This window comes from Gossypium hirsutum, chromosome A05, assembly GCF_007990345.1.
Source record: "Gossypium hirsutum isolate 1008001.06 chromosome A05, Gossypium_hirsutum_v2.1, whole genome shotgun sequence".
Taxonomy (NCBI): domain Eukaryota; kingdom Viridiplantae; phylum Streptophyta; class Magnoliopsida; order Malvales; family Malvaceae; genus Gossypium; species Gossypium hirsutum.
Window position 1 is genome coordinate 39268445 of NC_053428.1, and position 12826 is coordinate 39281270.

Below are 12826 nucleotides of genomic sequence, written 5' to 3' on the forward strand. Positions count from 1 at the left end.
ATATACTTTGTTAACGTTTTATATAAAAACTAAAATTTGCTTTAGCTCAAATGGTAAATGAAAATGTTTTATAAGCATGATATTCTCGGTTCAAGTTTCATTATAGACAATTTTTTGTTTATTGATTTATAAAAATATACAAAGATAAAATTCAAATAATCATATAACTTACTTTACAAAGACAATTTTTTTTTTGTAATTCTCTAAGTTGTCTTGGTTGATGTGTCACATCCCAAAAATAAACATAGAAGAAATAGGTATAAAATTTAGATAATTTTTTTAAGAAAATGGTAAAAGATCCAATATCATGCAAACCCATGAGCGAACCTAAAAGAGCAAACCTTAGGTCTGCGAACCCTAGGTATTATGCATGACATAAGAACCTTAGATAATATGTATAGCATGTAAACCTAAGTAATATATATGTACATGCGAACCTAGGTGATTATTTATGCGAACTATAACTGTTTAATATGTGAACCATACATGTTTAGTTAGGCAAACCCTATACGTATATTATGCGAGCCAAGTTATGCGAACCCCTATATAAGTTATTGCATGTCCAAACTGATACACCCCTTAACCCCAAATCGTAGTCGAAACAGGGTTACGGAGCATTTCCGAACCTATCGGACAATTTACATAAAATACCTATGTTGAACCATTCTAAACACATTTAAATATGCTAAAAATTTGCTAAATTTACACATTTTAAATATTATCCAATACTCAATTCTAATTACTTATCAAATATTATCAAATAAATCAAATTCATACTAAATTAGTCAAGTCCTATTATATACCATTACCAAAATCTAAATCTACTTATTTCACTTTTACATTCACCATTCAAAATGACACACATAAGACACCCTAGGTAAATGCCATTATCAACAATTAACATGCTTTACCTCGTTGAATTCAGGTTCGGCCTGGGATGCTGATTTGACATTCTCACTTTAACTTAACCTGCACAGAAATAAACCGTACGCTGAGTATGGGTATACTCAGTGGTATTTCTATAATCCGAACACTTAATAAAATAAAATATAACAAACACTTATAATTATATAACAATCATAACTATTCAATTAATTAATTCATAGATAAATTTATTGTAACTTATTTCATTCTTTTCACTTACTAACCTATATAGCTTTCCACGATTTATTCACAAGTCATTAAACAATTATAATATTTACTTTTATCCAATCCAGAGCTACATAATTCATTTGTCTCAATCATACTTTAGTTCACTATTTAATATCAATAAACTATATTCAACTATTCACTTTTCAATCAGTGTTTTGTACATATCCATTTCAATAACAGTCATTACCATTCATATCAAATCAACTTGCTATCCCAGACAGCTTTCACTTTATAATACGATTCGTGTGTTTCAGTCCACATTTCAATTCTTCATTCAGTATCAATCTGATCACTGTTATATTTAATAACCCCTATTAACATGACTCGGACTCAGACGGATACACGGATCCAACCAAACACACTAGAATGGCACCCAGTGCCTCATCGGATAGTTCGAAGCAATATAGTGACACCCAGTGTCTCATCGACCTAGTCGAAGTAAAGTGGTACCCAGTACCTCATCGAATCTATCTGAAAAAATATAGTAACACCCAGTGTCTCATCGACTTGAGGTCGAAGTATCCCTGAACTCTTCCAATCCTATGGCATGCCAACTATATCCGACCTAGCCCAATACTGTTAATAGGGTTTCCAAATCACTTTTCAGTTTCCAATCATTATACACTTCAACAATTACATTTATTCCCAATTCAATATAACTCAATTCACTTTTCAAATAACAAATATTCAATTTCACAATAATCACATTTTTCTATCAATTTCATCACACTTCCAACTACATATATTTTCCAATATAACAAATATTTATTATTCAATTTCCACATCAATATTCATTTCAATTCAAACATTCACATATATTCATAAATCAATTCAATATAATCAATATTCAATCCAATTCAAATAATCATCTCAAAACACCTACTATATATAAATATTAAATAATAAATCCAACAATTTAAGTATTAAGTTCGGATTATAGAAATTTCCAAGCTAACTCCCGTTGTCTTTGTTTTTTTTCCTTGCTTAGCCGAGATTTCTTGAGACAACATTAGCTACGAGAATTAAAATAATTATACCATTAATTTTCAGCACTCATTATAACAAATAATTGAATTTCTATTCAATTTACACCTTATTTTCAATTAGGTCCTAGCTGATTCATTCACTTTACTAACTTAATTCATACTCTATTTCTATTCAATTTACACCTTATTTTCAATTAGGTCCTAACTGATTCATTCACTTTACTAACTTAATTCATACTCTATTTCTATTCAAGTTCCATCCAAACTCAAATTTAACTACTAAAATTTCAGCTTATTTCGCTAGTTTTGAAATTTCCTCAAATTAGCCCTTCAACATAAAACTTATGAATTACTTTACAATTCAATCCTTATTTCATTTCTAACTTGAATTTCTATCAATGTAACCCTTATTTCATTATTTTACTCAACATGAACATTATCTAGAAATCTAATAACTTCCAAAATATCAACTTAATTTCATCAAAATCTTGTTCCAAAGCTTCTAAAACATCAAAATTAAGTAAAAAGGGCTAAATTGACTTACCTATTAAAATTTAAAGCTTCAAAACTTCAATTCCTCCTTTTCTCTCTTTCTCTTTTTCCTTATTTCTTTCCCTTCTCTGTTTTCGTTCTTCATTCTGTTTCTTTTTATTTCTTTTACTTAATAATAATATATATAATTTAATAATATACTTATATAATAAGTAAATACACATGTATTTTATAAATGTATGTATATTAGTATCACACATGTCACCATATGCACCATACATTTGTCTTACTTTTATTTATTTATCATATAAATATCTTATAATATAATTATTTAATTAATAAATATCTTTTTTTTAAATAATAAATATCTATTTAATATCAAATACATGTATTCCAAATGAATGTATTTTTATTAATACACTTGTATCAAATCATTACCATACACATATCTTTATTTAATTTATTTCATAATATAATATCAGTTCAATTAATAATAATAACATTAATAAATATCAATTATAAAACCATAATAATAATTTATTATACATATTTATGCATAAAAATCAAAGATTTTTATGCATTTGCCGCCTCACTTAGGACAAATGGCATAATTTCCATTTTGGTCCTTTTCATTTTCTTTTAATCTACAATTAAACTTTCACACTTTATTCAATTTAATCCTTTTAACTAATTATCCTTAATTTAAGCTAATTCACTTCATTAAACTCAAATTAACCACTCACTTGACTTTATAAATATTTTTAATAAATATTTACGAGTCCATTTTTTAGAAATGGAGACCTGAAAATACACTTTTCTGATAACCGTAAAGTTTGGGACATTACACAAACCCTAAGTGCGAACAGTATATGCGAGCCCTATAGGCGAAACACCAGAATGTGAAGTACTTTAGGTGAGCCATGAGCGCGAACCCCTATGATAGTATGTGTGAGGCCGTTTGCGAACCCTTGTATGTGTTAACCCGTGTGTGAACCCTTAGGTTAGTATTCGCGAACCCTTGTATGAGCCCTCTTAGTGTGAGACCTTAGTGTTAGAACCCTTAAGTGCGAGCTAGTGTGTGAACCCCTATGTGCGAACCCTTATGCAAACCTGTATGTGCGAACTCCTACGTGTAAACCCTTATGTGTGAACTTGTATCTGCAAACCCCTATGTGTGAGCTCTAGGTGTGTGAACCCTTATACGTAAACCTGTATGTGCAAACCCTTATGTGTCAACCCTATAGTTTATTACATGTGAACCCTAGGTTATGTTATGTGAACCTTGTATGTGTCATATGCAAGCCATGATATCTGAACCTAGTATGTGTCATATACGAACCATGTTAGGAGAACCCTATGAATTGTAGTATTGTGAGCCCTTAGGGAATATTATGCGAACCCTTGATGGTTATCATGCAAACCTATATTATCTAGTTATGCCAACCTATGAGAATTTCTATGCGAACCATACATGTACGAACCCTACTTGCGAACCTGTATGTATGAGTTAGCTGAGCTAGGCGCATGATATTTCACATGAAAATACTGTATATGTGAAATTATTTTTAATTCGCTTAAATTAATTGTATATGTGAAATTGATATGAATGCATGAATAAATTCCATTAAATATTAGTATGGGATTTTGAAAGTGCTTGACAAGCTTAGCATCAATTGATGATAGAAAGCATGATATGCTAAGTATATGTGCATAATACATGAATTGCGTATGGAGGATGCGGGAGTTCCGCAAGAGACAATGGCAATTTAAGTCCACACAGAAAAGCAGTATTGTGCGAAATAGGCGGCAATGTCATCCAAAATGGATAAGCCGAGATGGTAAGTTAAAAAACCACCAAATCGGGTCGATCTGGATGATAGTTATTGTAGTAAAAAGCCATCAAAATTGGGCAACCAGATGGTAAGTTATTGTAGTAAAAGTCATCGTCACAAATGACCAGTGAACGATCATCATCATCGGAAATCAAACCCGGAATGGTCAGTTTTTGATATGTTAGATGGTGTGTCGAGTAATGCTCGAAGTGGTTAGGATGGACGAATGGAAACATGCATTTGCATTGCATCATCAATGTATTTTGTACATGCATTGAATTATTATATGTTCTTTATATCATGCTTAAATTGTTATTATGCTATAAATTAAAGGCTATACTATTTGACGAATATATATAATGATTTTAAGATTAGTCTCACATGAAGTCTTTGTAAACTCATTCTCCCTTTTTCCTTACCTCTCAAGTAGTCCAAACTAGGACGCAGGATGGCATCGAATGACTCTCAGATTAACAAGTTGTTCTCATTATTCCTATTTTAAAGTTTATTTAAGTTTCTTCAATCGTTTTATTTTTAGGTTGTAATTATTAATTATTGCTTGCTTTTATGTATTAGGCTTAAATTTATTTAACTTATTTATTCTAAGCATGAGGTTTTAGTTAAAACTTTGACATTTGCATATTTTTCGGTTTAGAAAACTATTACTTTAAATGTTTTCCACTACTTAATAAACACTTAATTTTTTTGATAAAACTCTTTAAAAACTTGACTATTTTCTCAAAATTACACCTCAATAATGTTGTAATTGAATTGTTAAGTTAAGCCGGTTTAAATAAATAAATGTTGATTTTTATAAAAAATCCCCTCTAAGTAAAAAGAACGGCTTTAATAAATGAGGTTTTTATAGGATCACTTCGGTGATCAATGTAATGCCTTCGACTTAGCCGAAACTCCTAGGCCGGGTTGGGGGTGTTACATGATGGGTGTCACCAACTCAGTAAAAGACTTTAATAAATAGTATAGATAAAATGATTAATTAAGTTGGTATCACGAGTTAACTCGATACCAGCTCAATTATGAAATTACTAAAATACTCTTATTTTTAAAGGGTAATTAATATTATTATAGAGTATTTTTGTTATTTTATTTTTTATATAATATTTCAAATAAAACAATTGAAAAACATTATTTAAAAATCAAAACTCAAAAATAATAAATCTAAATAGAAATCTCTTACCACTCCACCTATATTCATTTGTTGGAATAATTTTATAAATGTATATTTTTAATATAAATATTTCTGTTCAACCACATTGTGGGTGTCACAATATTGTTTTTCTTTGTCTTACAAATACCTTTAGTCAAATGTCAATCACATGTTTGCAGAATTTTATTATTTTTATATTTTATATTATTAATAATATTTTATATTTAATAATTTTTTAATAACTTTTTTTTGAATAATAATTTATTCAAACATTCTTTTTCAAATATGGTAACTTTAAAAAGAATTCTCCTTAAATGTGTTGGTTGCAAAATCCATTTTCTTAGTTGTTAGAGGGCCAGGCAGCAATTGAATCGGGTAAGTATAATAGTTTTAAGGTTAAATTATGTCATAAGTCTCTATAGTTTTCGTAATTTTGGAATTTAGTTCATATACTTTAATTTTTAAGAATTTAGTCTTTCTTATTTTTCAAATTTTAAAATTTAGATCCAACTGTTAACACTATTAAAATTATTTTGTTAAATTCAGGTTCATTATGACATTATTTTCTAGTTACATGTTTACCAAGTGAGTATTTTTTTTATTTTAAAATGTTACACCAATAAATTTAACAAAAAAATAACATTGTTAATATTAGACTTGAACTTTAAAATTTGAAATGTAAAAAACAAAATCTTGAAAATAGATATATAAAGACTAAAATTTGAATTTATAAAAAATATAAGAATTTATAACATATTTTAACTTATTTTTAATTCGAGTTGCTCCACCTAAACCAAGATCCAATTTACTAAAAAATTGTAATAGAATTGATATATAAATATTAATTTAAAAAATGAACTGGGTCTTCGTTTTCGTACTTAGGGACCAAGTTTTGTATCATCTTATTGATTTTTCAGTTATATATAATTAGTATGATTCTTATCATTTGTTGGATTGATTATTTATTTATGTCAAATTATAAAATAAAAATTTAAAAGTTAAAATATAATCGAAGTCTACATACACTTCATCTATTTGAAATTTAATTCTCTAGTTTTATTTCAGAAATATAATGCCTGTACTTCTTGAATTTAAAAATTTAGGTTCGGTTGTTAATATTGTTTAAATATTTCTATTAAACTCACTTGTATGATATTTTGAAATAAAAAAAAATTGGTGGTCATGTAACAATAAAAATAATGTTGAGAATGCTTATGTGAATATTTTCTTAAAAAATTCATTCGAACTTGTCATGATAAAATAAAATTGTTGGAATAGTGTTTCTAAGACAAAAATTGACGTTAGCATTTTAATTGAAATAGCTAACAACATTAAATATTTAGACTAACTAATGACATAATAAAAGTAAAAAGACCAAATTATGTAAATATATATATAGATAGATAGATAGATTAAATCTCAAGTTTTAACATAGAATAGGGGCTCAAAATGAAGTTTGACCATTTGCTTATAATATCTTAAAAATACAAGATAAACCTAAAAGAAATGAAAAGCTACATATCTATCTCTAAGACCCTTGAACATTAAAATTATACAAGAGCATATAACATTTTAATTGAAAAGTTAACAATATTAACTATTTAGACTAATTAATAACATTATAAAAGGGAACAAATTACATTAGAAATTAAAATGTGGTCGTTTGATGTCAAATTTAAGCATAATAAAAGGATTAAAATTAAAATTTAACCATTTTATAAAACACACACGATGGTGGTGTATATGTCAACAATAATTAGTTAGTCCAAGTAAGCTTGATTTAGACAATGGTAGTTGATAGAAGAAGTTTTATATTTAAACTCACATATTTCTATATTAGTAATAATATCTATATTAATTAAGTTAAAAGAAGATGGATTGAATAGGTGTAAAAGTAAAAATCTTTAATCATCCCGATATATTAATTTTTATACTATTATAATTAAATTTCAGATTACGGAGATTTCCATTGGATCGAATTTACAAGACCAGATGATAACCCAACCCATAAAAAAGATCGAGAGTTGACTACCAAGGCCCAAAAAGAGTTGACCCAGCCAAGCTTTTGTATTTTCTTTCTTTCTTGGTCCTCCTCGACAACCTTGCCCCAAAGTCGAAGCCAGTGTTTTACTCTCTCGTCAACTTCAATGGAGGCTCCGATCAGAGCCAGAGAAGCCCTAGGTTTCATTCTCTTCTCTCTTCTATTTTCGATCTGCAGATCCTCTTCCTTAAACCATCTCCTGATCTCCAACGCCGAGCGTAGAGTAAGCATCAAACCTCTCTCTCTCTTTTTCTATATTTCCACCTTTTAATCTTAGTTTCATTTGAAGTTGTCGAAATTATGATATAATGTTGAAAATTTTAAATTTTTTTGGTTAAAGAACTGGTTTTAGGTGAGGAATTTATTTGAATTTATATTTTAAAAGCTCCAATTTTAAAGAAAATGTAAGATGCTTGATCTCAATATTTTAATTTTATTTTGTTTGATTTGGATTCTTGTGAGCTTGTTTATTTAAATTTTTTTTCTTTTGGGTTAAATTGGCTTCTTTTGTTAAATTATGATATGCGGTTCAAAAATTTAAGTTTTTTTGGGTTAAAGAACTGATATTAGGTAAGAATATATATATGAGTTTAGATTATAAAAGCTCCTATTGTTTAAAAAAGAAAAGTTGCAAGATGCTTGATCTTAATATTTTTATTTTGTTTTGTTTAATTTGGCTTATTTTGAGCTTATTTATTTGGATTTATTTCTTTTATCCTTTCCTAAATTTTGTTTTTGGTTGATGCAGATTGACTTGAGCTCCCACATTGTCAAAGTTTACTTGACTTTGAAGGTAATTTCTCTCTAAATGCTACAAGTTTATTTAATTAATACACATTTATATGTATGTATGCATATATATCATATCTAAATCATTTAATAGAGAGGGGTTGAGGTTTTATACTTGAAATTTGAATTGGGGGCCTAAAATTTACTCGTTAATGGAAGTTTTTATCATTTTTTTTACTATATCAGGCAATGGTTTTTTTAACATTTTTATGCCCTGACATTTATTATTATTTGATTTAGTGCTTGCCAATTTATATTGTGTTTTTTTTTAATACATGTAATTTTGAAGAATTAACATTTAAGAAAAGAAACTTAAACTATTTTTAATAGCGAAATTCATGATTTACTTTTATATGAAACAGTTATGTTTCAGTCAACTTTTTTTAGGTAATTGTAAGCTTTTAATCAAATACGATTTTGCTTTGTAGTAACTTCTGAGGCAGCAGACTGTAAATAGCAAAACAGTCGAGTAGCAAAAGTAACTTAAAACTGGGGTCTATAATTTCTTATTGGTTTATGCAAGTGAATGAAATTGAGGCATCATTTTAAGTATTAGCATTGATAGTATGAGGATTAGATTATTAAAATCTAGATTTCTAGATATTTTCATGTATTTTATTTTGCATAATTGTATATGAATAAATGTGTATGTACTTATCTCTTTTAGGTCGAGAATGCTGGTAGTACGCCTACTTCAGAGGTGTTTCTTTCTTTCCCACCCACTCAAGTTGATCATCTCGCAACGGTTGAAGCATTAGTAACTAAAGGAAAGAGGAAGAAGACTACGTTAGTCCGTCTTGATGTAAAACCAACTGAACTGCCTGATGCACCTAATGACGCTAAATATTTTGCGATTTATTTGGAAAATCCATTAAAGTCTGGTGAAAGCACAACCCTAGAAGTATTGTACCTGTTGACACACTCCCAAGAACCCTTTCCAGCTGAGATAGCCCAATCAGAATCTCAATTAGTATATTATCGTGATAGTGCGTTGATATTGTCACCATATCATATTAAGCAACAAACGACTTTTATTAAGACACCAAGTACTAAAGTGGAATCGTTCACAAGGGTGGAACCCAGTAATCGTGCAGGCACTGAAATAAAGTATGGGCCATATGAGGATCATCCTCCATACTCTTTTTCTCCAATTCTTATACATTTTGAGAACAATAGCCCGTTTGCTGTTGTTGAGGAGCTTGTTCGTGAAGTTGAGATATCCCATTGGGGCAACCTTCAGGTCACAGAGCAGTACACATTGGTTCATGCCGGTGCCCGGCACAAAGGTGTATTTTCAAGGTAGATTAGCTATTACCTACTAGGATTCAATTTGAAAGATCAAGAAACAAAGCACTTTTTTATGATTGATTTCAGTAGTCACTTTCTGCTGCATGCTATTTCAGGGTTGATTTCCAATCCAGGCCAACTTTGAATGGCGCATCCTCGTTGAGGTACCTTCTGGCAAGACTACCTCCTAGGGTTCATTCTGTCTACTACCGGGATGAAATAGGAAACATCTCGTCCTCACACCTGCGTACTGATTCCCGTAAGGTATTCAAATGTGTTTTCTCTTCCATTCTCTCTCTTCTCTTTCCCTTGCAGCAAAAAGTTGTTTTTTAACAATAAAATCAATTACCTAGTCAACTTCGGAATTTTTGTGATTATGAGTTATTCCTAAAAGTAAATGCTTTTTATCCTAGTTTCTTGGACATGTGACCATGTAGATGTTTAAAACCCTTGTATTTGCTACTCTCCTTGTTGGCATGTAAGTTTCTATTTGAAAGGTTTGTTCTGGCTTACTTATATATTGTTCCCATCAAACAACAAGGTTTCCCCAGTCTTGTAATCATGCATTTATATATTAGTGCACCCTTTTTCATGTTTCCAATTAAGGAAGAAGTCAGCATAATATGAAAGGTTTTTAAAATCTTTTTCATATGCTTCTATTGCTGCTGCTTTCTCTTTGTGTATGTTGATTGTCAACTAAGTTTATTCTCTTACAGTCTGAACTGGAAATTGAACCACGGTATCCTTTATTTGGAGGTTGGAAAGCAACTTTTGTCATCGGTTATGGGCTACCATTACAAGACTTCCTTTTTGAGACATCTGATGACAGGCGTTATCTCAACTTTACTTTTGGATGCCCCCTTCTTGAGACAGTGGTTGACAAGTTAACCATCAAAGTAGGTTTGGTTTAAAGATCTTGGATTTTTATTGTTTACATCTGCTTCTTTATATAGTTGTTTCTTTAATCCTTTTGTTAAAATTTTGGGATATAAACTGGAACTAACATGTTATGCTTCAGGTTGTGTTACCCGAGGGTTCAAAAGACCCTTCTGCTGTGGTTCCCTTTCCTGTGGAGCAGCATCTTGAGGTAATTATTCTCTATATAGTAATCTCTTTGCAGTTTTTATAGTGGATGCATGAATTTATTTATGCATGTTACATCTGAATCTTGCAGACCAAATACTCTTACCTTGATGTTGTGGGAAGGACTGTGGTGGTCATGGAAAAGAAAAATCTCGTTCCCACACACAACTCTCATTTCCAGGTAATTTGTCGCCTCTTCTATTTGTATTATGTGTTTTTGCATTGGTATCGATTTTATTGTTGTCCATATTGAGTCCATCTCCTCATGATATTATAAGTTAGTGAATAGAACACCATGCTAACTGAAACCTTCAAAATGATGAATGATTAAAATACATAAGTACTTTCATGGAGGCTTTTTGAATCTGCCCTAATTAATAGAAAAACGGTTAAAGCATCTAGGTAGTAGTCCCTGTATTATAGTTAAAAGTGCAATTTAGTCCTTGTATAAGACTGAGTAATTTAATCTTTGCATGTCTGATATTGGTACAAATAAGTAAATTCCATTACCGTGTCACGGAAGACTATCGAAATGCTGACAAAGACTTGTTTGCTGACTCTGCACCAATATCGAACTACAAAAATTTAAATTGCTCAAATTCTGTAGATATTTTAGCCTTGGAAAAGACATCCATTATAGTTAGCAGAACACGGTTTTGTTCTATCTCATGCGTTTTCTATCGATCCCTCTTTGCAGGTTTACTACACCTTCAAGCCAATCTTCATGCTTGCGGAGCCTTTGATGTTGGCGTCCGCGTTCTTCTTGTTTTTCGTGGCTTGTGTAGCTTACCTGCACATCGATCTTTCTATACGCAAGTGAAACATTGCAGTATTCGCAATAAAAAAAAAAGAAGCAAATAGTTCGAAATTGTCACTCTTTAGATTGCAGTGATGCCACTTCACCTGAGGTGAGAGACTACACCAACTCTAGAACTAGGGCATTGTTGTAACTTTTTTGTGTACTAAAATACACCAAAGTTCTGAAAAGTTTTTCTGATGAAAAATAGTTTCCCATTAAAAATATTGTCGTTCAATTTTAAAACTATTGTTTTTTACAAAGTAATTGTTTCAAGTTTCAACAACGAACTAGTTGGTAGGCAATGTTATATGGGCTTGAGTTAATTATCTGATATTGGTGTGCTATATTTTTCCCAAACATTATTATGTCCACATGCGTTAGACACACAATTTTCTTTATAAAATAGTCTATATATAAAAAATTAAATAAAATAAATCTTCAAGTTTAGGGTTGTAAATGAACCGAGCTTGAATAAATGGATTTTTATTCATCTTTATTTGTTTATTTTTAAGTTTGTTTGTGTTCAATTTATGTTTTCAAATTATTTGTTCGTGTTCGTTTATTTAAAATTATGAATGTTCATGTTCGTTTGTTTAAGTTAAACCAACATGTTCGTTTAAATGAATATGTTCACGAATCCTTAAGAGTAAATAGGGTTAATTTAGTCTTTTAATTAATCAAATAGGTTTAGTTTAGTTTTAGACAAAATAGAAATAACTATACATTTTCTCTTTTACTTTTACTTTTACTTTTCCAATTCCTTTTATAAATTGCAAAAAAAAAAATCAATTTGTTATAAATATTTTATTATTAAATGGATGTTGATCCAAATTAAGATAAGTTTAATGTACTTTAGGACTCTAATTATCATTAAAAGTAGAATTTTATTTCATTTATGCTTATGTCTATAAATATTAACTTTGGACAAGCATGGTAAACCTGAAAAAAATTAGTTTGGTTTTAAGTGATTCCTTTGCTTCAAATCCATCTAAGTTAACTCTAGTGAAAATGGTAATGATTTAACTATAGAAGAAAGTTCTAATGATCTTGATCTATATAAGCATTTGTGGGTTCAATGCGAAAATTGTTTTGAATTAAATTTTAAGAAATTACTTAAGTTAGAAATGAATATTTGAAAACAATGTGGATATCATTTGAAAATGAGTAGTTCAAATAGAATCAAACTTTCAATTGATC

The 12826-nt window shown here is 29.7% G+C and overlaps 1 protein-coding gene across 1 annotated transcript; it reads left to right on the forward strand.

Annotated features, from left to right (window-relative positions):
* The first annotated feature begins 7586 nt into the window (after positions 1-7586).
* Positions 7587-11960, forward strand: LOC107957381 (dolichyl-diphosphooligosaccharide--protein glycosyltransferase subunit 1B). The gene is made up of 8 exons (XM_016892890.2): positions 7587-7894; positions 8420-8464; positions 9128-9759; positions 9864-10011; positions 10464-10643; positions 10766-10834; positions 10922-11011; positions 11528-11960. Exons 1-8 carry the CDS (start codon positions 7778-7780, stop codon positions 11648-11650), a joined length of 1404 nt encoding a protein of 467 aa, XP_016748379.1. The 5' UTR covers positions 7587-7777; the 3' UTR covers positions 11651-11960.
* The last annotated feature ends 866 nt before the right edge of the window (positions 11961-12826 follow it).

Excerpts from the sequence above, each read along its gene's own strand:
- LOC107957381 (XM_016892890.2), top strand. The coding sequence starts at position 7,778 with ATGGAGGCTCCGATCAGAGCCAGAGAAGCCCTAGGTTTCATTCTCTTC. Across the intron at positions 8,465-9,127 it reads AAGTTTACTTGACTTTGAAG|GTCGAGAATGCTGGTAGTAC; the intron begins GTAATTTCTCTC and ends TATCTCTTTTAG. Across the intron at positions 9,760-9,863 it reads CACAAAGGTGTATTTTCAAG|GGTTGATTTCCAATCCAGGC; the intron begins GTAGATTAGCTA and ends ATGCTATTTCAG.